This window comes from Biomphalaria glabrata, chromosome 3 (genome assembly GCF_947242115.1).
Source record: "Biomphalaria glabrata chromosome 3, xgBioGlab47.1, whole genome shotgun sequence".
Lineage (NCBI taxonomy): Eukaryota > Metazoa > Mollusca > Gastropoda > Planorbidae > Biomphalaria > Biomphalaria glabrata.
The window spans coordinates 34,110,815-34,135,905 of NC_074713.1; the positions used below are offsets into that span (position 1 = coordinate 34,110,815).

General features: G+C 36.8%; 1 protein-coding gene across 1 annotated transcript in view; it reads left to right on the forward strand.

Moving 5' to 3' along the window:
- Nucleotides 1-25,091, forward strand: part of LOC106050514 (neuroendocrine convertase 2-like) — a 156,490-nt gene that overhangs the window by 60,556 nt on the left and 70,843 nt on the right. Inside the window, exons 2-3 of the mRNA XM_056024653.1 lie at nucleotides 8,764-8,868; nucleotides 10,600-10,803. Coding sequence (XP_055880628.1) covers nucleotides 8,764-8,868; nucleotides 10,600-10,803 — 309 coding nt within the window. The remainder of the gene's footprint in view (nucleotides 1-8,763; nucleotides 8,869-10,599; nucleotides 10,804-25,091) is intronic.

Genomic DNA, 25,091 nt, shown 5'->3' on the forward strand with positions numbered 1-25,091 from the left:
TTACAGATGTAATCAGAAGTAATCATAGTGCAGAGAAACTATTCCCAGTAGTAGTCTATTACTTTGATTGTAAAACTGGTAAAACATTCATCTATTGTCATGCATACAGTACCTTACATTCATCTATTGTCATGCATACAGCACCTTACATTCATCTATTGTCATGCATACAGCACCTTACATTCATCTATTGTCATGCATACAGTACCTTACATTCATCTATTGTCTAACATATAGTTCCTTACATTCATCTATTGTCATGCATACAGTACCTTACATTCATCTATTGTCATGCATACAGTACCTTACATTCATCTATTGTCATGCATACAGTACCTTACATTCATCTATTGTCATGCATACAGTACCTTACATTCATCTATTGTCATGCATACAGTACCTTACATTCATCTATTGTCCAACATATAGTTCCTTACATTCATCTATTGTCATGCATACAGTACCTTACATTCATCTATTGTCCAACATATAGTTCCTTACATTCATCTATTGTCCAACATATAGTTCCTTACATTCATCTATTGTCATGCATACAGTACCTTACATTCATCTATTGTCAAACATACAGCACCTTACATTCATCTATTGGTATGCATACAGTACCTTACTTTCATCTATTTGCATGCATACATGTTTGATAAGTGTCCAGTATTTCAATTAGAAATCAATTGCAGGACAGAAATATTCGTTTTATTAGCTTCTTCATAAAGACTGTTGTGCGTAGAAACAAAACTGTTCTAATGAAACGTGTAACTCAGAGCGCCTCACAATTTGTGAATTTGTCCTAAGTTTCCCCGGACATAATGTCAAAGTTGAGAGAGAAAAATAAAATATGCCTTGACTCAGTTAGAGCTGTTCTTGTCACAAAGACTATATGAAGAAAGTTCCTGTATGGAGTTCCACTCAAATATTAGAGTCAATGATGATCTACTACGAGTAATCAACTTCTTTGGACAGATTTGTTGTGTGTAACCTAGCAACGCAATGCATCCTATAAATTACTATGTATTTAAATGTGTGTATATATTTTTAAAGTTAGTTGGGGTTTTTTTTAATGTCCTTTGTAAGGAAAGTCCTTCCTTTTGTCCTCCATTGGATACTTAGGTGTCTGGTGACCTACTTACACTGATGTACTAATGTTTATTCGGGTTAATCATTAGATTCAATAAAGTTTACCCATGTTAATCATTAGATTTAATAAAGTTTACCCATATTAATCATTAGATTTAATAAAGTTTATCCAAGTCAATCATTAGATTTAATTAAGTTTATCCAAGTCAATCATTAGATTTAATAAAGTTTATCCAAGTTAATCATTAGATTTAAGACTAAGACTAAGACTAAGACTGCTTTATTGATCCTTACGGAAATTTGTTGTGATTACAAGGACTCGTTTCTCATATAAAGACAACACAACAGAAACATACACATAAATACAACAGACAACATGAAGAGTTCATTCAGCGACTACACACAGGTATCTTGGTGCATTTCATGTTCCCTGATCAATGAGTGGCGGTGATAGAGTCTGACCGAGTGAGGTACGAACGAGTTTTTGTATCGCTCCGTTCTTGTTTTGATTGACAGCAGTCGCCCACTTCGCGACGACCTGGCGTAGTTCTGATGGAGCGGGTGGACGTTGTCTTCCAAGATTTTTTCGATTTTTCTTAGGCACGTTTGTTCAAAAAGTTCCTTTAAATGTGGTAATGTTGTGAGTGTAATTTTTGATGCTTTTTTAATGATGTTTTCTAGACGTTGCAACAGTTTAGATGAGGCGTTGCCTTGCCAATTTAATAAAGTTTATCCAAGTCAATCATTAGATTTAATTAAGTTTAGCCAAGTTAATCATTAGATTCAATTAAGTTTAGCCAAGTTAATCATTAGATTCAATTAAGTTTAGCCAAGTTAATCATTAGATTCAATTAAGTTTAGCCAAGTTAATCATTAGATTCAATTAAGTTTAGCCAAGTTAATTCTTATATTCAATAATGTTTATCCAGAGTAAATTCTGTTCTATTCCAATGAATGCAATCCTAATTGTGTAGTTTCATCTTATGGGCGAAGGTTTCATTGGAATTAATGTTCTCGTCATGAACTTAGGAAATAATCAATAGTCCAGCCTGCCGGAAACCTGCCGGAAACTTGCCGGAAATCTCAGCGTTGTGGCAGACATTTGAGGCGTTTATTTTCAAGTTCCAACTAGACATCGCGATGATTTTACACCCAGGTTGTAGCAGCTTTTAGACTATCAAAACTTATAGACCATCACAAATCTAGAGTAGTATAGAACTCTAGACCATCACGATAAATAGATCATTATAACATATTATTTTAGTTCTGTTTATAAAGGTCTATTATTTTGTTACTCAAGAATTTGTTGATGATCGCACACTAAAGTACTTTGTAAGCCTACAGACACAAACATCAAAATACTTTGTATGACTTACAGACACAAACATCAAAGTACTTTGTGTGACCTACAGACACAAACATCATAATTAATGCTGAAATTTAGCGTTGGATTTAATATTTTTGATACTAAGTTTTAATAAAAATTTACATTTCAAAAGTAAAACACCTTGCAATTATTCAGTTTTTAGTTTGTTAATACCATCGCAACTAATTCAATCGTCAGTTGTTAGCTTGTTAATACCATCGCAACAAATTCAATCGTCAGTTGTTAGTTTGTTAATACAATCGCAACAAATTTAATCGTCAGTTGTTAGCTTGTTAATACAATCGCAACAAATTCAATCGTCTGTTCATCTGTATTGCTTCGAATAAACATTTTTTTTAAAAGACAATCCTCCTATATTAAGATGTTTACTTTAGTAAGAGCGATTACTTTTCTCACTAATGAATGAATGATAGATTTAAAAAAATGGAACATTTTTTACGGCGCCCCAGTTCTCCCCCAACTCACCTAGAAAAAAAAATTGTTACGAGCCAGTTAAATCTATTCAGAGGATATAACATGTTTGCGATATAGATCCAGACATGGAAACAGGGCGGTCTTAGGTCACTGCAACCTATGCGGCCGCAGTAGGCCCCGCACTTTCATAGGCCCCGCGCGAATTCTAGGTGTAAATTATTAAATAAAACTATTTTAACTTATTAATTCTCCTCAAATTGCAAAATATACTAAAAAATCATTAAAATCTGAAATTATTAAAATCTACTGAAAACTTTTTACCTTAATATTAGACACAACTGTCATCTCGAGGTGTCCTTCAATATGGGAAATGTAAATCTTACTCGCGATTAACCGGCATTGTCAACTTTCATTTAATAAAAGAGTAATAATTAGGCGAATTTTAACCAAAACAAGAAGTTTAAATACCTAATTTACTTTAATAGTCACTGGCTTAGAAATATAGATCTAAGTCTATCTCGGCCTCTTAAAAAAATCAATAGCGACATGTTGCTAGTTGATAGGAAATCTAAAAGGCAGATCTGAATGTTTATCGGCTTTTAGTTAGAAAACTAACATCTACTGTAGATGGCTTGTAAACTTAATTTGACATTGATTTTGTACTTAGTAAAGTATGAATAAATGCATGTTTTCTAATACCAAATCTCAGTTTTCGCTTTTTATACTTATCCCTACCCAGACTGGGCCCCGCGCAATCCGTTTCACACAGGGCCCGCAAAATGTCGGACCGGCCATGTGTGAAAACATTAAAAGACAGTAGTCTCAACTAGAATAGTCCTATGGATCTAGATATACGGTATGCAGGAGTCTAGTTTAGGGAAAGGCCAATAGATCTAGACTTAGACGGTGCGCAAAATGTTCCTGAATCTCTATTTATTTAGTTTCACTCATGGTTAACTCCTTAATGAAGACATTCGTCAAACCCGCTGACGTATGTTCAAGATTGTCTAGACCTCCAGACCAAATTTGATTTTAAGAAAATTATATTTTTAAAAATTATAAAGGTCAAACCAGATTTTTTCCTGTATGGCTAGTGAGATAATTATTCTTATCCCAAAAATATACATACACTGTCAATTTCTAGAAAAAAATCGTTAGAGCCGTTTTCGAGATTGGTGTCCACCCATCCAGTTTTTTTTTGTTTAGTTTTTTGAACCCATGAAGAATTAGCAAGCTGATATCAGGCACTGTAAAACTAGTCAACTAATGGTATGTTAATATGGCATTAGATTGATTGGAAGTTGTTTCTCTTGCATTTATCTAGGCCTGCCTGTGGATAGACCACTACACTGAACACTAATAGAAGTGAACTAGAAAGACAAATTTCTTCAAATACTTCTAAACTAGGTTGACTTCAGATGACGCTCTACAAATTACTTATAAGTTATAAGTGAAAAAAAAAGTCTAATACTTTTTTAAAAAACACAAGCTTATATTGAGTGAAATTGCATCCATTGTTTTTTAACCAATCATTTCACTAACTTTAAATAGATAAATACTTACTTAGACTTATAGGTCGTCACGTGCAGTCCGGCGCATAGGGCAGCAAGCTCTCTCCATAGAGATCTGTCGTAGAAGACTTCCACAGCCTCTTCCCAGTTGGTGCCCTCGGGCTTTATGTTTTCTAAAATGGTGCGACGCCATATTATATATGGACGGCCATGTTATCACAACCATACCCTATAAAACCTTAATTGCTTCAGAAACAGCAAAATAATCTAGTCTAGTAATAATCAATTTGTGCGATTGAAAATACTTTTATTCCATGATTATGATTAGTGAAACTTTCAGTGCGTCTAATCAATGAGTGACACTATGTGGGGGGGGGGGGGGGGGAGATCTGGAAGAAGAAGACCGTCCTGTCTTTACAAAAGTTGCTCGAGTCTGAACGAGAGCCTCCACGAAGGAAGCCGACTTGTTTTCCACTGAGCTATTCAAGTACTTTCAAAAATAGGTTTTGTTAATTTTTGAACTCTATTCTTTGTTAATTTTTTTACGAAGGCTTATCTCCCCTTAGTTTTGGTACCTTTTCTATATAAAAGAATTAATCTGTTTATTGTTATCAACAAATTGTGCAAAGTTTCAAATTCACTCGAGAATGGGAAATTGGAGAAATACGTGTAAAAGATTTCACCCAGACAGACAGACAGACATTGTGCTACTATAAGCTTTGTAAGGAAGGGTAATACATCGGGCATACTTTGAAAGCAGTCAATTCTTGACGGTTAGTTTTCATGATTGATTGCGGATGTGTTCAATTGATCTGATTTCTTATCTTAGAGTTATCCTGTTGTTTGTTTTGTTGCTGCAATGAAATGGTCGCTATAGGGTTATGTTCCTGCACGAGACCTAAGCCGTCTAAATATAAAGTGTAACTTGAACATTTGCCCCTGGTTACCTTGAATTATGTATTCGTAAAATGTTGGTGTGTGTGTGTGTGCTTATTGTATACCGAAATGAAACTTAACACGTGAAATGTGAAATGTCTGGAATAGCCAATCATTGTTTATGGACATGCACATTTGAAGAACTGGACATTTGAGCAGAAGACAACGTCATTGAAACCAAAACATCGCGTTCTCGTACAACGGATTTACTCAGACTTCAGTCCAAATAGAACTAGACGTAAAGGGAAGTATAAAGCAACACTCAACAAAGCCGCTTGACAACACTTCTGCTTTTCTGTAACTAGATCTCGGACAGTTCATGTATCAGAGACTAGAGCTAGATCTAGTCTATAGATTATAGATCTATACATTATAAAAACAATTTATGTGAAGGATTACAAAAGTGCAGAAACTTTGGCCTCAAAATAAAAAATTGGCAGCACATTTGTGTCAATTGAAAGGACAAATACTGATTTGTACGCAGATTTGTGGATGTTCTTGCCAGGCAGAGGTGGGGATGACCGATGACGTCAAGTGACATGTTTACGTATTGATTCTAGGTCAAGTGTTCCTGTAGTTCTAAATATAACCTAACACCATGATGCTGGATGCTGGAGATGGTTAATAACACTTGTTAGTTTGAAGCTATGATCTGCTTGTTACGTGTGTAGATCTAATTTTGGCACTGATGTATTATTTGTCACGAATACATTGACATTCGTCATAATAGGCAAAATTTGTAAATCTAATGATTTGCAAACTCTAGATATCATCTAATACAATGTACTGGCAATGTTAAGATTTAGTGTCAAAGAAATCTTCGCTAGCACAGTGGTTAGTGTATTGGCCTGAGGAGGCTTGAGCCTCGATTTCGAATTCATGCAGCTTTGTTATATATAAACTGCCTTTAAAAAGCGACCACGACCACCCCCATCCCCCCCCCCCCAACTGACCCAGATCCTAGCCCATGGAGACAGGGAACGTTGGGATATTATGTAACAACTAAAGGGGGGGAGGGTCTATACATTTATTATGATTTGTTTCCAGGGTGAATGAGACTGAAGATTTGTTACGTAACAAAAAATATTCCAATGAATAAAAACAAAATTGTTGATCATTTTGTCATTTGTAGAGTTCTCACAACGGCTGCGGGATACACACTTTAGACCAGACCCAAAGAAAGCCTTTTGTTGTTCCCGGTCGTTGACTTGTAGCACCCAACTGGTGGTAGACCACTAAACCGTTGAAGGCGTCATGTGTCTTAACGTATAAGACTTCAAACAACTTGAATAACTTCCTCTTGTGAACAAAACTAAATAGAACTTGATTTATAACTAGCTGGATATGGTCCGCGGGCTTTAGTTTGTGTATTACTGATCTAGTGGATTGGATTTAGATTGATGTCAAACATGGAGAATGTTCACTTAACTTTTTTTTTTATATTTCGCCACGAAAATGAAAGTAGATTGTGAAAATGGATTTACCAGTTTAGCCGACGTATTCATATCAAATGTAAAATACTGTATACCTCATTTGCTACAAAGTTTCGCTCTTTAATAGAGATAAATTGAGCATTTTTTTTTTTATTATCAATGAATTTCCGATTGTGGGAGGTGCATTAAACATACACTACGGTCTCCGCCATGATCTAAGGAACATTGATGTCAAGTTTTATCAAGATTGGTGAAACGGTTTTGATTTCTATGCGGGACATACATACATTTATTCTACTTTATATATTAAGATGTAGACAAATTCAAGTGAATGAAATCAAATAAATGTAGTAGACTTTAGTAATAATAAAATTAATCTTACTACAATAACACAACATTCCTGTCTGACATTCTGGAGTTGTCTCTCCTCTAACAAACACCAAAGGACGACAAAGCCACTCATGTTGCATCATTTACAACCAATCGCTAACTTCTTTTCCCCATCACCATAGAAACACAAACACACACACCATAACACCCTTATTAAAGTCAGACGCAGAAGAAAAGTTAAATAGACCAACGGCTTCGTCTGCACTAGTTTCGGAAAAATATCCAGGTCGCAACTGGGTTTGTGTAGTCCTGTGAAACACTGCACTCATCGTCAATCTTCAGAATCAAAGACATTGCCATTATTTTGAACAGATAGAGTGAGGTCCCTTTGTCTCTCGCAGGTCCAACTTTCACTTACCACAGTGTGCGTGTGTTTGTCGTGGAGTGTCATCCTTAAGTTACGCCTCTGTCCTGTAGTTTCCCAATGGTTGAATGGGTCAGCCTAGCAGTGGTAACGTAAGGTAAGGAATGCAGAACAACAATTGAACGGCTGGCCTGTCGGTGTAGTTTGTATATGTACGATGTGGGGGTGGAAGGGACTGAATACGTCATTGAAGCACCAATAGAAGTCGTGACTTAAGTAGATACCAGGAGGAAAAATGTAATTTGAAGAAATGATAATTAACATTAATTTTTTTTTAGCAAATGGCGTAGCTAGGGGAGGGGAGGAGGGAGAATTTGAAAATCCCCCGGGGCCCCACTTGAGTAGGGGCCCAAAATAAGTGTTTTTTACATTAAATATTAAATATTACGCAAAATGCAGGGGCGTCCAAAGAGGTCAAGCCACTTGGCCCTCTTATGATAGAATATTCCTAGCTACGCCCCAGTTTGTAGCTATACTTGCAGCTAGACCTGTAGCTAGACCTGTAGCTAGACTTGTAGCTAGACTTGCAGCTAGACTTGTAGCTAGACCTGTAGCTAGACTTGCAGCTAGACTTGCAGCTAGACTTGCAGCTAGACCTGTAGCTAGACTTGCAGCTAGACTTGTAGCTAGACCTGTAGCTAGACCTGTAGCTAGACTTGTAGCTAGACTTGCAGCTAGACTTGTAGCTAGACCTGTAGCTAGACTTGCAGCTAGACTTGCAGCTAGACTTGCAGCTAGACTTGCAGTTAGACTTGCAGCTAGACCTGTAGCTAGACTTGCAGCTGGACTTGCAGCTAGACTTGTAGCTATACTTGCAGCTAGACTTGCAGCTAGACCTGTAGCTAGACTTGCAGCTAGACTTGTAGCTAGACCTGTAGCTAGACTTGCAGCTAGACCTGTAGCTAGACTTGCAGCTAGACTTGCAGCTAGACTTGCAGCTAGACCTGTAGCTAGACTTGCAGCTAGACTTGTAGCTAGACCTGTAGCTAGACTTGCAGCTAGACTTGCAGCTAGACTTGCAGCTAGACTTGTAGCTAGACCTGTAGCTAGACTAGCAGCTAGACTTGCAGCTAGACTTGTAGCTAGACCTGTAGCTAGACCTGTAGCTAGACTTGCAGCTAGACTTGTAGCTAGACCTGTATCTATCCAACGTCAACTCACAATATTTTGTTTTCAATTTTTCTTTTGTTTCTTTTTCTCTTGTGACGTTTTAAAACAGTTTGTGTGTTTCCTCAGTTTTTAGGTTCCAAAAGTGAGTTTCATTTCGTCCATACTGGAGTGGCTCATGCCAGAACAAAAAGAAGTATATCTCATACCAGGCAGCTGCGAGGTCATCCAGAGGTCAGTCCAACACAGTTTTAAAGATATATAAAATAGGCATTACACAAAGATATCAATAATTCTAAACGATGAGTTTGTATCTTTAACTAGACCAGGAAAAACTAAACTTGATATCCAACTCAATGTCATGTCTAGTATTGGAACTAAACTTGATATCCAACTCAATGTCATGTCTAGTATTGGAACTAAACTTGATATCCAACTCAATGTCATGTCTAGTATTGGAACTAAACTTGATATCCAACTCAATGTCATGTCTAGTATTGGAACTAAACTTGATATCCAACTCAATGTCATGTCTAGTATTGGAACTAAACTTGATATCCAACTCATTGTCATGTCTAGTATTGGAACTAAACTTGATATCCAACTCAATGTCATGTCTAGTATTAAAACTAAACTTGATATCCAAGTCAATGTCATGTCTAGTATTGGAACTAAATTTAATATCTTACTCAATGTCATATCTAGTTTCAGAAACTAAATTTGATATCTAACTCAATGTCATGTCTAGTATTGGAACTAAATTTAATATCCAACTCAATGTCATATCTAGTTTCAGAAACTAAATTTGATATCTAACTCAATGTCATGTCTAGTTTAGGAAACTAAATTTGATATCTAACTCAATGTCATGTCTAGTTTAGGAAACTAAATTTGATATCTAACTCAATGTCATGTCTAGTTTAGGAAACTAAATTTGATATCTAACTCAATGTCATGTCTAGTTTAGGAAACTAAATTTGATATCTAACTCAATGTCATGTCTAGTTTAGGAAACTAAATTTGATATCTAACTCAATGTCATGTCTAGTTTCAGAAACTAAATTTGATATATAACTCAATGTCATGTCTAGTTTAGGAAACTAAATTTGATATCTAACTCAATGTCATGTCTAGTTTAGGAAACTAAATTTGATATCTAACTCAATGTCATGTCTAGTTTAGGAAACTAAATTTGATATCTAACTCAATGTCATGTCTAGTTTAGGATACTAAACCGGACCATGCGCTATATGTCGCGATATTTTAGACCCTGCTATATTGGTCACTATATTTCCTTATCCTGTTTGCACAGGTAAAGTTTACGTCGGAGAGGTTGGGGGGGGAGGCATCAGAATAAAAACACTTATAATCAAGGTATCGCCTCCAGTTGATATAAACTAATGATTGAATTTTACATCATAGAGGGGGCGCCTCAATATACAAATGTAATATGTTGTAAATATTAATTTGAAACTGGCATGCTACACAAAATTAGTCCATAACTAACCGAACCTAAAAAAGCTTCTACCGCTCACGCCTCATCGATTCGCAAATATTAGGTTCCTCAAGGTACTAGCTACTATGAAGAACTAGTGAAAAACCCACTAGGTTCCTCAACGTACTGGCTACTATGAATAACAAGATAAAAGCCAACTAGGCTCCTCAATGTACTGGCTACTATGAAGAACTAGATAAAAGCCAACTAGGTTTTCCTCAATGTACTGGCTACTATGAAGAACTAGATAAAAGCCCACTATGTCCCTCGATGTAGGCCTACTGGCTACTGAATGGGTCACACAATTATAGTCTATGCAAATAAAAACAGGGTCAGAGTTCGTTGTCTTCCATTAAAGCCTTGATTTCAGAGCTGTAGTTTCCCCCGCTGAGCTGTGTTTACTTCCGTCATGTCCCCTCCTCTCCACACACACAATGTGCTAAACCAGTTTGTAACCATGGTAACCACAGGTCAAATCAGCCCTCCAACAATCAGGTTACAGAAGAATCAAGCGAGGTTACAAGGACGTCAAACAGCTCCTGGAGTCTCACAAGTTAGCCGCCCCACTCAAAGCCAAGCCTACATTACCTAGCATTAAGGATGACGTCAGCAAGGTCTCCGAGCCCAAACTAAAGTTGCCCAACGACCCAGATTTTGCCAAGCAATGGTACCTGGTGAGTAGTGTTTCTGTTTCTGCTTTATATATATATATTTGGTGACCGGTCACTTCATCCCCGGTCCCCAATTCAATATATTTTCATATTCATTGTTAATGTGCTGTTAAGACTTTGAGTTTAAGCCCTCATTTTATCTAATATATAAATAGGTTTATGTAGAATGCTTTTTGATATTTTTTTAACATGTTATTAATGCGTTTATAGTGTTTCCCCTTCCACTTTACATTCTTGATGAGAAATCTTATAATATATTGTAAATCTGGGTGTGTACTTGGCTATAGCACTTCTATTGGATGTGGGGGATGTAATATTATAATATTATCCTGCGCATGACGTAATGATCAAAGGCCAAGGTGTGGTGGAAGTAGTGAAAATCTTTTAAGAGATGAGAACAGTTAGAATACTTATGATCAGGCCGCTGATAGCTCCTGACGACCATCTTTCACTTTATTTTATTATTCAATCGCTCTTTCTTGAAAATGGGCGGTAATTTGTAGCCTTGAAAAAAAGTTTTATTTTGTTCTACTAAAGGCTGAGTTCACCCATCCTCAGGAGATCATGTCGCCTACATACGTTTTGTTTTCGTTTCTTTTAAACATTAAGATTGTAAACTGTGCTATAGGCAAAGAGAATTACAAAACATTGTTCAGCAATATGAATCGATGAATCGTCTTCTGTATTTACAATAGCCTATCTATCTTATTGGATATTTTACATAACCTCTAGATGGATAGATAGATAGAAGTTTAGGGTTATCTAAGTTCCTATAATTCGAAGTTCAGTTCTGTGTTCAACCCGTAATTCGACTGAAACAAACAAAAATTGATTGCATAATTTGCACAGAGAGATGAACTTAATAGCCCATACAAAATGGGGAATAGACAATGTGTGGCGTTATCTAGGTCAGTGCCTCATCAACGGCTTCCCAGCAGCCCTCTAAGTTTCTTTTAAGTCACGTGCATCCTCTTCAGGCATCAAGCATTATGTTCCTGTCTGTCTGACATGATAGGATATTCCACACTCTTTTCTTTCGAAGACAATGCTTCTATCAATAGCACAGAATGCATTATTTCAATGTGTAATCAATATGGAGGTGTGTGTTTTTTCAGAACTAAAATAATAAAAAGAAAAAAAAAAGTAAAACAGAAAAGAGACTTTGATGAATCTAATGTTACAGACAGCCAACCATAGAAAATGTTTTTGGTTTGGAAACCGAGAGAACACCTGCGTCCTTGTGGACTGCTGGCTTTGGAAGTCTTTTAGTAGACCCAAATTTCGGAATGTGTAAATGGGCAGTGTAGAGTAGTGGAGACCCCAATATTTTGAATTGAGAACACTCCGTAGTGGTCCTGTCAAAGCTGTGAGTTATATCATAGAAAGACTGTGGTTCAGGCCATAGAAAGGACCGTAAGCAAAAGTCCACCACGAGCACTGGCACCAAGCGATTTCCTACCTTCTGAGCTGTAGAAATGTAAACACAATCTCAGCATGGATGTGATGGCTCAATGTTTAGAGCCTCTATGTCATCGTGGTAATGCTTCTTAATCCCGATCAAGTACAACCAGTGACTGTAGGGTTATGTCTGTGGCAAAGTCCAAACGACGTCTGTGACTTGACCTCATTTCCCTTCATTCTTTATGCAGAGATGTGCGTCATATCCTTCCCATGATGCAGTTTTTCCAGCCCCATGATGCATAATGAAATCACAAAGGCTCAGTGCTATTGAATTTTATACGGTGATGTGGCTAAATAACACTCGAATCTAAAATATACGCCCCCTTCCCTACATCAAATGATGGGTTCCCCCCCCCCTTTTTTTTTTACAGAACATAGCACTTTAGGCGCGACACTTTTATTATTATTGTATTTGTTATATTGTATAACAGTCTTAATACAATGCACGATGAAACTAGAGTCTTTCTATTTAATCAGACATGACAAACAGGGGACCTATGGCCTTCGGCTAGTCTCTATTGCCTGGTCTAAATAAACCAATTCGGACGACACAGACAGTGGAATTTGAACCCTTCAACTAGAATCTATATGCAGTCAACGTTTTTTAATTAGTATCTGCCACTCGATGTTGTTAAGAGCTTGCACGCTCTCGAGAGGCTGCGGAGTTACCATGGTAACCGAGTATACATAGGAGGTCTAGAAAGTAGTATTTTAATTAAATGTTATGCCATCGAAAGTAAATCAAAAAGTATTTTGCAATATGTCATTCTTTGAAATGTGATCATTGATAGTCAGACGGAAAGCGAAATGACAAGACTTTAGAACACTAGTATATAGAAACTTGAAGTAGTGTAAGACTTTAGAACACTAGTATATAGAAACTTGAAGTAGTGTAAGACTTTAGAACACTAGTATATAGAAACTTGAAGTAGTGTAAGACTTTAGAACACTAGTATATAGAAACTTGAAGTAGTGTAAGACTTTAGAACACTAGTATATAGAAACTTGAAGTAGTGTAAGACTTTAGAACACTAGTATATAGAAACTTGAAGTAGTGTAAGACTTTAGAACACTAGTATATAGAAACTTGAAGTAGTGTAAGACTTTAGAACACTAGTATATAGAAACTTGAAGTGGTGTAAGACTTTAGAACACTAGTATATAGAAACTTGAAGTAGTGTAAGACTTTAGAACACTAGTATATAGAAACTTGAAGTAGTGTAAGACTTTAGAACACTAGTATATAGAAACTTGAAGTAGTGTAAGACTTTAGAACACTAGTATATAGAAACTTGAAGTAGTGTAAGACTTTAGAACACTAGTATATAGAAACTTGAAGTAGTGTAAGACTTTAGAACACTAGTATATAGAAACTTGAAGTAGTGTAAGACTTTAGAACACTAGTATATAGAAACTTGAAGTAGTGTAAGACTTTAGAACACTAGTATATAGAAACTTGAAGTAGTGTAAGACTTTAGAACACTAGTATATAGAAACTTGAAGTAGTGTAAGACTTTAGAACACTAGTATATAGAAACTTGAAGTAGTGTAAGACTTTAGAACACTAGTATATAGAAACTTGAAGTAGTGTAAGACTTTAGAACACTAGTATATAGAAACTTGAAGTAGTGTAAGACTTTAGAACACTAGTATATAGAAACTTGAAGTAGTGTAAGACTTTAGAACACTAGTATATAGAAACTTGAAGTAGTGTAAGACTTTAGAACACTAGTATATAGAAACTTGAAGTGGTGTAAGACTTTAGAACACTAGTATATAGAAACTTGAAGTAGTGTAAGACTTTAGAACACTAGTATATAGAAACTTGAAGTAGTGTAAGACTTTAGAACACTAGTATATAGAAACTTGAAGTGGTGTAAGACTTTAGAACACTAGTATATAGAAACTTGAAGTAGTGTAAGACTTTAGAACACTAGTATATAGAAACTTGAAGTAGTGTAAGACTTTAGAACACTAGTATATAGAAACTTGAAGTAGTGTAAGACTTTAGAACACTAGTATATAGAAACTTGAAGTAGTGTAAGACTTTAGAACACTAGTATATAGAAACTTGAAGTAGTGTAAGACTTTAGAACACTAGTATATAGAAACTTGAAGTAGTGTAAGACTTTAGAACACTAGTATATAGAAACTTGAAGTAGTGTAAGACTTTAGAACACTAGTATATAGAAACTTGAAGTAGTGTAAGACTTTAGAACACTAGTATATAGAAACTTGAAGTAGTGTAAGACTTTAGAACACTAGTATATAGAAACTTGAAGTAGTGTAAGACTTTAGAACACTAGTATATAGAAACTTGAAGTAGTGTAAGACTTTAGAACACTAGTATATAGAAACTTGAAGTAGTGTAAGACTTTAGAACACTAGTATATAGAAACTTGAAGTGGTGTAAGACTTTAGAACACTAGTATATAGAAACTTGAAGTAGTGTAAGACTTTAGAACACTAGTATATAGAAACTTGAAGTAGTGTAAGACTTTAGAACACTAGTATATAGAAACTTGAAGTGGTGTAAGACTTTAGAACACTAGTATATAGAAACTTGAAGTAGTGTAAGACTTTAGAACACTAGTATATAGAAACTTGAAGTAGTGTAAGACTTTAGAACACTAGTATATAGAAACTTGAAGTAGTGTAAGACTTTAGAACACTAGTATATAGAAACTTGAAGTGGTGTAAGACTTTAGAACACTAGTATATAGAAACTTGAAGTAGTGTAAGACTTTAGAACACTAGTATATAGAAACTTGAAGTAGTGTAAGACTTTAGAACACTAGTATATAGAAACTTGAAGTGGTGTAAGACTTTAGAACACTAGTATATAGAAACTTGAAGTAGTGTAAGACTTTAGAACACTAGTATATAGAAACTTGAAGTAGTGTAAGACTTTAGAACACTAGTATATAGAAACTTGAAGTAGTGTAAGACTTTAGAACACTAGTATATAGAAACTTGAAGTAGTGTAAGACTTTAGAACACTAGTATATAGAAACTTGAAGTAGTGTAAGACTTTAGAACACTAGTATATAGAAACTTGAAGTAGTGTAAGACTTTAGAACACTAGTATATAGAAACTTGAAGTAGTGTAAGACTTTAGAACACTAGTATATAGAAACTTGAAGTAGTGTAAGACTTTAGAACACTAGTATATAGAAACTTGAAGTAGTGTAAGACTTTAGAACACTAGTATATAGAAACTTGAAGTAGTGTAAGACTTTAGAACACTAGTATATAGAAACTTGAAGTAGTGTAAGACTTTAGAACACTAGTATATAGAAACTTGAAGTAGTGTAAGACTTTAGAACACTAGTATATAGAAACTTGAAGTGGTGTAAGACTTTAGAACACTAGTATATAGAAACTTGAAGTAGTGTAAGACTTTAGAACACTAGTATATAGAAACTTGAAGTAGTGTAAGACTTTAGAACACTAGTATATAGAAACTTGAAGTGGTGTAAGACTTTAGAACACTAGTATATAGAAACTTGAAGTAGTGTAAGACTTTAGAACACTAGTATATAGAAACTTGAAGTAGTGTAAGACTTTAGAACACTAGTATATAGAAACTTGAAGTAGTGTAAGACTTTAGAACACTAGTATATAGAAACTTGAAGTAGTGTAAGACTTTAGAACACTAGTATATAGAAACTTGAAGTAGTGTAAGACTTTAGAACACTAGTATATAGAAACTTGAAGTAGTGTAAGACTTTAGAACACTAGTATATAGAAACTTGAAGTAGTGTAAGACTTTAGAACACTAGTATATAGAAACTTGAAGTAGTGTAAGACTTTAGAACACTAGTATATAGAAACTTGAAGTAGTGTAAGACTTTAGAACACTAGTATATAGAAACTTGAAGTAGTGTAAGACTTTAGAACACTAGTATATAGAAACTTGAAGTAGTGTAAGACTTTAGAACACTAGTATATAGAAACTTGAAGTGGTGTAAGACTTTAGAACACTAGTATATAGAAACTTGAAGTAGTGTAAGACTTTAGAACACTAGTATATAGAAACTTGAAGTAGTGTAAGACTTTAGAACACTAGTATATAGAAACTTGAAGTGGTGTAAGACTTTAGAACACTAGTATATAGAAACTTGAAGTAGTGTAAGACTTTAGAACACTAGTATATAGAAACTTGAAGTAGTGTAAGACTTTAGAACACTAGTATATAGAAACTTGAAGTAGTGTAAGACTTTAGAACACTAGTATATAGAAACTTGAAGTAGTGTAAGACTTTAGAACACTAGTATATAGAAACTTGAAGTAGTGTAAGACTTTAGAACACTAGTATATAGAAACTTGAAGTAGTGTAAGACTTTAGAACACTAGTATATAGAAACTTGAAGTAGTGTAAGACTTTAGAACACTAGTATATAGAAACTTGAAGTAGTGTAAGACTTTAGAACACTAGTATATAGAAACTTGAAGTAGTGTAAGACTTTAGAACACTAGTATATAGAAACTTGAAGTAGTGTAAGACTTTAGAACACTAGTATATAGAAACTTGAAGTAGTGTAAGACTTTAGAACACTAGTATATAGAAACTTGAAGTAGTGTAAGACTTTAGAACACTAGTATATAGAAACTTGAAGTGGTGTAAGACTTTAGAACACTAGTATATAGAAACTTGAAGTAGTGTAAGACTTCAGAACACTAGTATATAGAAACTTGAAGTAGTGTAAGACTTCAGAACACTAGTATATAGAAACTTGAAGTAGTGTAAGACTTTAGAACACTAGTATATAGAAACTTGAAGTAGTGTAAGACTTTAGAACACTAGTATATAGAAACTTGAAGTGGTGTAAGACTTTAGAACACTAGTATATAGAAACTTGAAGTAGTGTAAGACTTTAGAACACTAGTATATAGAAACTTGAAGTAGTGTAAGACTTTAGAACACTAGTATATAGAAACTTGAAGTGGTGTAAGACTTTAGAACACTAGTATATAGAAACTTGAAGTGGTGTAAGACTTTAGAACACTAGTATATAGAAACTTGAAGTAGTGTAAGACTTTAGAACACTAGTATATAGAAACTTGAAGTAGTGTAAGACTTTAGAACACTAGTATATAGAAACTTGAAGTAGTGTAAGACTTTAGAACACTAGTATATAGAAACTTGAAGTGGTGTAAGACTTTAGAACACTAGTATATAGAAACTTGAAGTAGTGTAAGACTTTAGAACACTAGTATATAGAAACTTGAAGTAGTGTAAGACTTTAGAACACTAGTATATAGAAACTTGAAGTGGTGTAAGACTTTAGAACACTAGTATACAGACACTTCAGATTTATTGTAGTATAAGATTTGAGTCTGTAGTTAAGATTTTAGTCTGTAGTTTAGATTTGAGTCTGTAGTTTAGATTTGAATCTGTAGTTTAGATTTGAGTCTGTAGTTTAGATTTGAGTCTGTAGTTTAGATTTGAGTTTGTAGTTTTGATTTGAGTCTGTAGTTTAGATTTGAATCTGTAGTTTAGATTTGAGTCTGTAATTTAGATTTTAGTCTGTAGTTTAGATTTGAGTTTGTAGTTTAGATTTTAGTCTAAAGTTTAGATTTTAGTCTTTAGTTTAGATTTTAGTCTGTAGTTTAGATTTTAGTTTGTAGTTTAGATTCGAGTCTGTAGTTTAGATTTTAGTCTGTAGTTTAGATTTTAGTTTGTAGTTTAGATTTGAGTCTGTAGTTTAGATTTTAGTCTGTAGTTTAGATTTTAGTCTTTTGTTTAGATTTGAGTCTGTAGTTTAGATTTTTTGTCTGTATTATAAATTTTAGTCTGTAGTTTAGATTTTAGTTTGTATTTTATATATGAGTCTGTAGTTTAGATTTGAATATTTTGGTTAGATTTGAGTTTCTAGTTTAGATTTTAGTCTGTAGTTTAGATTTTAGTCTGTAGCTTAGATTTTAGTCTGTAGTTTAGATTTGATTCTGTAGTTTAGATTTGAGTCTGTAGTTTAGATTTGAGTAGTTTAGATTTGAGTCTGTAGTTTAGATTTGATTCTGTAGTTTAGATTTGATTCTGTAGTTTAGATTTGAGTAGTTTAGATTTGAGTCTGTAGTTAGATTTGAGTCTGTAACATTCCAACTGTCTTGGGAATGAGAAATATTGTAGAAACCTGGTGTGTCTCCGTGTCTCTCTTTGTTTCATCCTACACTTGTATTTAATTTCATCCTACACTTGTATTTAATTTCATCCTACAGCCCCTCTAACTCAATACTAATATTTATATTTCACCTAATTAGTCTAATACATTGCATTACACAAAAAACGAATACATTGCATGAGATCAAACTTGTCTAAACCAATGTCAACATTGACATCATTTGAAATGTTTGAATGTAAGACTCGCTGGTTTGCAATGAGTCACATTCAAAGAATCCAATGTTGACTTGAAGGATCAACACAAATCTTCGAGTGAATGGAAAAACAGAAAAACAGAAAAAGCAAACAACAACAACAACAACAACAACAACTATTTGCTTTTACTTCCAAGACTGCATGAAATACAAGGCCAGAGATTTCTAGGGTGAATAAAACAACGCTGTCTGTCGCTTTTCTCTTGTTTCAAATTCTTGCTACTTGGTTGACTAGTTGATTGCTGACACATGGGTTGAAGGATTGATGTGCAGATTCTTGGGATCTATGGTTTTAGAAAAGTATAAGATTATTCTTCATGTACTCAAAGTACGTACCCTGGGCATCACTAAACTAAGTGACAACATTCTTGGGAAATATTCATTTAAAAATTATTGGTTGTTTTCAGTCGTAAATTTGAAAAATGTCTATTACATTTCATTCATTACATTTCATACCCACAAAGCATCCATAGTGCTCCTCACCTCGCTGCTAGCCTGACTGACATACCCACAAAGCATCCATGGTGCTCCTCACCTCGCTGCTAGCCTGACACACCCACAAAGCATCCATTGTGCTCCTCACCTCGCTGCTAGCCTGACATACCCACAAAGCATCCATGGTGCTCCTCACCTCGCTGCTAGCCTGACACACCCACAAAGCATCCATTGTGCTCCTCACCTCGCTGCTAGCCTGACACACCCACAAAGCATCCATTGTGCTCCTCACCTCGCTGCTAGCCTGACACACCCACAAAGCATCCATTGTGCTCCTCACCTTGCTGCTAGCCTGACATACCCACAAAGCATCCATTGTGCTCCTCACCTCGCTGCTAGCCTGACACACCCACAAAGCATCCATTGTGCTCCTCACCTCGCTGCTAGCCTGACACACCCACAAAGCATCCATTGTGCTCCTCACCTCGCTGCTAGCCTGACACACCCACAAAGCATCCATTGTGCTCCTCACCTCGCTGCTAGCCTGACACACCCACAAAGCATCCATTGTGCTCCTCACCTTGCTGCTAGCCTGACATACCCACAAAGCATCCATTGTGCTCCTCACCTCGCTGCTAGCCTGACACACCCACAAAGCATCCATTGTGCTCCTCACCTCGCTGCTAGCCTGACACACCCACAAAGCATCCATTTTGCTCCTCACCTCGCTGCTAGCCTGACATACCCACAAAGCATCCATTGTGCTCCTCACCTCGCTGCTAGCCTGACACACCCACAAAGCATCCATAGTGCTCCTCACCTCGCTGCTAGCCTGACATACCCACAAAGCATCCATTGTGCTCCTCACCTCGCTGCTAGCCTGACATACCCACAAAGCATCCATTGTGCTCCTCACCTCGCTGCTAGCCTGACATACCCACAAAGCATCCATTGTGCTCCTCACCTCGCTGCTAGCCTGACATAACCACAAAGCATCCATTGTGCTCCTCACCTCGCTGCTAGCCTGACATACCCACAAAGCATCCATTGTGCTCCTCACCTCGCTGCTAGCCTGACATACCCACAAAGCATCCATTGTGCTCCTCACCTCGCTGCTAGCCTGACATACCCACAAAGCATCCATTGTGCTCCTCACCTCGCTGCTAGCCTGACATACCCACAAAGCATCCATAGTGCTCCTCACCTCGCTGCTAGCCTGACATACCCACAAAGCATCCATAGTGCTCCTCACCTCGCTGCTAGCCTGACACACCCACAGAGCATCCATAGTGCTCCTCACCTCGCTGCTAGTATGACACACCCACAGAGCATCCATAGTGCTCCTCACCTCGCTGCTAGCCTGACACACCCACAGAGCATCCATAGTGCTCCTCACCTCGCTGCTAGCCTGACACACCCACAGAGCATCCATAGTGCTCCTCACCTCGCTGCTAGCCTGACACACCCACAGAGCATCCATAGTGCTCCTCACCTCGCTGCTAGTATGACACACCCACAGAGCATCCATAGTGCTCCTCACCTCGCTGCTAGTCTGACACACCCACAGAGCATCCATAGTGCTCCTCACCTCGCTGCTAGTCTGACACACCCACAGAGCATCCATAGTGCCGGGGAGCCCGCAGGATTTTTTGTAGGGGAATGCAAGTTGCGGCCTATGGCTTTAGTCTTAGCTTCAACTTTCTTATACCTTTCTAGTTATGCAGATTATTAAAGAAAAAAATAATGCGCCCCCCCCCCTTTTTCTATTGGACGACTTTGAGTAAAGAAATCACACAATATGTATACGAATTTATTAGTTATGTTAATAATATATACTCATTATTTATGTCAACCTATTTTTAGATTATTTCGCCCCCCCCCCTAGTATGTTGGCCGATTAGGTGGGATGGGGAGGTGGCGATGGTATCAATCCCGCCCGCATGATAAACTTTCGAGTGGGGGGAGCGGTCCAATTTATTTGTAGAAATCACAGCCACAGCTTGTCAACATAAGCAATGAAATATCTCTATAATTGAAACTTGTTCTTTGATATTTGAACCGATCTTTATATTATGTCGTTTCCGTGTTAGCCGATTGGGTGGCATGGGGGGGGGGGGCCGAATACATCTACTGCCCTTCCCACCTAAACCCTTTGATTGGGGAGGGCGAATACATCTACTGCCCTTCCCACCTAAACCCTTTGATGGGGGGGGGGAGGTCCTACTTTTATTTAATAATCATAGTTTGTGAACAAAATTAGTTGAATTACTATATTATTTTTATATTGTATCGCTATACTTCTGGTATCTTAGCCGATTTGGTTATGTGGGGGCGGGGGGGGCGATTGCTTCTACTGCCCTTCCCACCTAAACCCTTTGATGGGGGGGGGGCGAATACATCTACTGCCCTTCCCACCTAAACCCTTTGATGGGGGGGGGGGGAGGTCCTACTTTTATTTAATAATCATAGTTTGTGAACAAAATTAGTTGAATTACTATATTATTTTTATATTGTATCGCTATACTTCTGGTATCTTAGCCGATTTGGTTATGTGGGGGCGGGGGGGGGGGCGATTGCTTCTACTGCCCTCCCCACTCTAGCCCTCTGATTGAGGGGCGGTCCTATTTTTATGGAAAAATCTTAGTTTGTGAACAAAATTTGTTTAATATCTATATAATATAAGGTACATATCGATGTTTTAACCAATTTGTATATTATGTCGCACAAAGACTCTGATCTCAAACATTAGTAAATATAAAATGAAAAAAGGGTTGTACCAGGTGGGAGGGGCGATACATGCCTTCCGACCATCGGACAAACCAATACTTTTTTCTTTTTGTATTGTAAAGTAATTACTGAATTTAAAAAAATGTCACTAATAAAATGTATATATGATATAAATTAAATTCTTATATCGAGTCGCCACACCCCCTATTATTTAATGCCAAATGCAATCGTTAGCAGAAATGATAACAAAAGATCGTGGATTAACGTTTTCACTCTACCGCCCTCTCCCCTTTCTATACGAAAATATGACGTTTTAAAACAGAATAGTCAAATATAGCGACAGAGTTTATGTAATTGCACACGATATTTTAAGAAAGACTTTGTTTTGGAAAATTTGGAATTCATACAAAATTTGTCATTATAAGAGTAACAATTGATTTGAGTTCTGAACCCAAATATTATTTTCCTAATCACCTTTTCCCAACCTTTACTTATACTGATATTTTTATATTATATAAAAAATTTGACACTATAACTCATAATACATACATTAATCCTAAAAATGCAAAAAAAAATTTGTTAGCCCACTAAATTTCTCCTCCCACTTCCAATTTTTTTTGGTTTAGAGCTTTGAATTATAGTCCTGTAACAAAACCAAGTTACAAACTAGCCTATTGAACAAAATGTATCACTTACAAATGAGCTTTTTTTTTTAAATTTATTTTTCGATTTTTTTTTCGGCGGCGACTCTCAAAGTCCAGGCTTCATGTCCAGGCTCCATGTCCGGGCTCCATGTCCGGGCTCCATGTCCAGGCTCCATGTCCGGGCTCAAAGTCTGGTCTTTGTTTTATTTCTCTACCAGCTTTTTTCTAGCAGAAGTGAATTTATTTCTTCACTTTTTCCACTCTAGTGTAGCCAATTTTATTTTACTATTTTGTGACCAATCATAATTTAACTTCCAGAGATGACCTGTCAATTTCAAACTGTCTAAGGTCGATGACATCTACCTGATCGTCTGGGACATTAACGCGTTGAGATGGGTCTTGAAGGGTAGTGGGGACAGAGGTTAGTAGACGACTGATTTATCAAGAGGCTTAATTTGTCATCGAATCAGAGACAAGGAGAGAGAGGCGGTAGGGGTGGGGATGGAGGGTGAGTCTGGGAGAAGGTGGGGTGTTCCGGGGCATTGAGACATAAAGATGCTTTTATCGGCTACCACAATGAATCAATCAGTGAGATCCCAGTGAGACCCCAGCGGGATCAGACTTGTCGCTTGTTGATTTTGCCACTTGACGATGGCGTTTGTTAAAGACTAACAGCGCCGCTATGTTTGGAATTGAACCGTCGAGAAGTAGCAACAGATATATAGGTTAGGTTAGGTTTTCGACGCAGTATATATATATATATATATATATATATATATATATATATATATATATATATATATATTAGGTTAGGTTTACAACGCAGCAGATATATAGGTTAGGCTTGGTCTACAAAGCAGCAGATATATAGGTTAGGTTAGGTTTAAAACGTAGCAGATATATAGGCTAGGTTAGGTTTACAAGGCAGCAGAAATATAGGCTAGGTTACATTTACAGGGTTAGGGTTTTTAACTTACAAAGTAGCAAATATCTATATCTAGTAGAGTTAAGTTTTAAATGTAGCAATTCTATAAGATAGATAAAGTTGAAAATAAACCAACCTGTATATTTTGTTATATTATACAAGAATCCTTTATATAATGTTTTTATGTAGATATCCAAACTATAATAATAGTTCGATACAATAAATAATGACACTTATTTGACTAATAGACAGGTCACTGAGCCGAGGTGCTGGTGGAGAGAGGGGAGTTAACTCAGGATGTAATGTTGTTACAGTTGATGTACTTCTCAAACCATAGATGAAAACAGTTCAACAGTTCTAGGACATTCAACATAAATACAGTACCGTAACATTTATATGCCACTCAATTCTAATAGCCTCCCTTTTTAACGTGACTGACCTATGTTATAATCAGGTAAATGTTCCATCATTAGCTCTTATATTGTTAACCTCGATAACAACATGACATCTACATGACATCTACGTGACCTGCTAAAGATCGTCAAAAACTTGTTATAAGATCAGATTCAATGTAAACTTGTGTGACAATTAACTGAACAATTTATTCATTAAATTTATGTGGCATTTTACGTCTCGAGAGACGATCTTTTCCCTTTGCAACTTCTTGTGTGACTAAACAGGCCAATCCTTGATACACAGCTGCGGTCACAGGTTGGGCATATATAATCACCAGGCACCGTTACATTTTCAACCTTCTTCCTACTTCTGGTGTGTATGCCATCTGCAATCCAGCACTCTTCCTTTATGCTTGCTCTTCACGTGAATCTATCCAGTGCCTCTTATTTCCAAATTTTAGTGTCGATTTCCAAGAGCTTCCTGTCGCGTTTGCATTCATCAGTATACCTTAAAAGTGGACGACCAGCGGCTCTCCTGCCCTTTGTTAGATATTCATACAGAATGTCTTGTGGAAGTCGACCTTGTGGCATTCTGTAAATGTCTGTAAACATGACCAAGCCAGCCAATTGCTGATAACAGTACAAATGTCCTGGCACCGTATCAGAAACCATAGAACATGATGAGATAACTCCTTTAGAGCACGTGAAAAAAAAGCGGGCAGCGAGGTTTAAGGTCGCCTTTTCTCGTACAAGGACACCCCCCTTGCCGCACATGGACCAGTTATCTCTCAAATCCTTGACCCGATTCAAGCAATACGCGACATTCATAGAGAATGAGGTTTACTGTTTCATCGTCATCGATGCAGTGGCGACACTGTGTGTCATAGTGTTCTCGAAACTGTCCGAATTAAACATCAATTGGACACTGTCCGACTCCGAACTGTGCTAGGACAGCCTGTTCTGCAAGATAGTTGACGCAATGCCTCCTTTCAGGCTGGTCTCTGCTCAGCTGTTGATATAGTTCACGGCCTTCATCGGCAGCGTCCCCCCCCCCTCAATGTGTCAACAATCGGTTGTTGTCGAGGGAGCGTACACCCCTGGAGGTGCACGGTGCGTCATTTACGAGTGCCATTTGGACCGCGATATTGCTAAAATATCGGCTCTGTCGCGGCCGAGCAGTCCACAGTGAGCGGGCAGCCATTGTATCAAATCTATTTTGATCGAGCTGTAGAAGATCGTGAGGAACTCTTCTCCTCTCCCTGCACACTGCACACTGCACACACTGCACACTGCACACTGCCCTTCGAGGGGTTCTAGGGCAGAGAT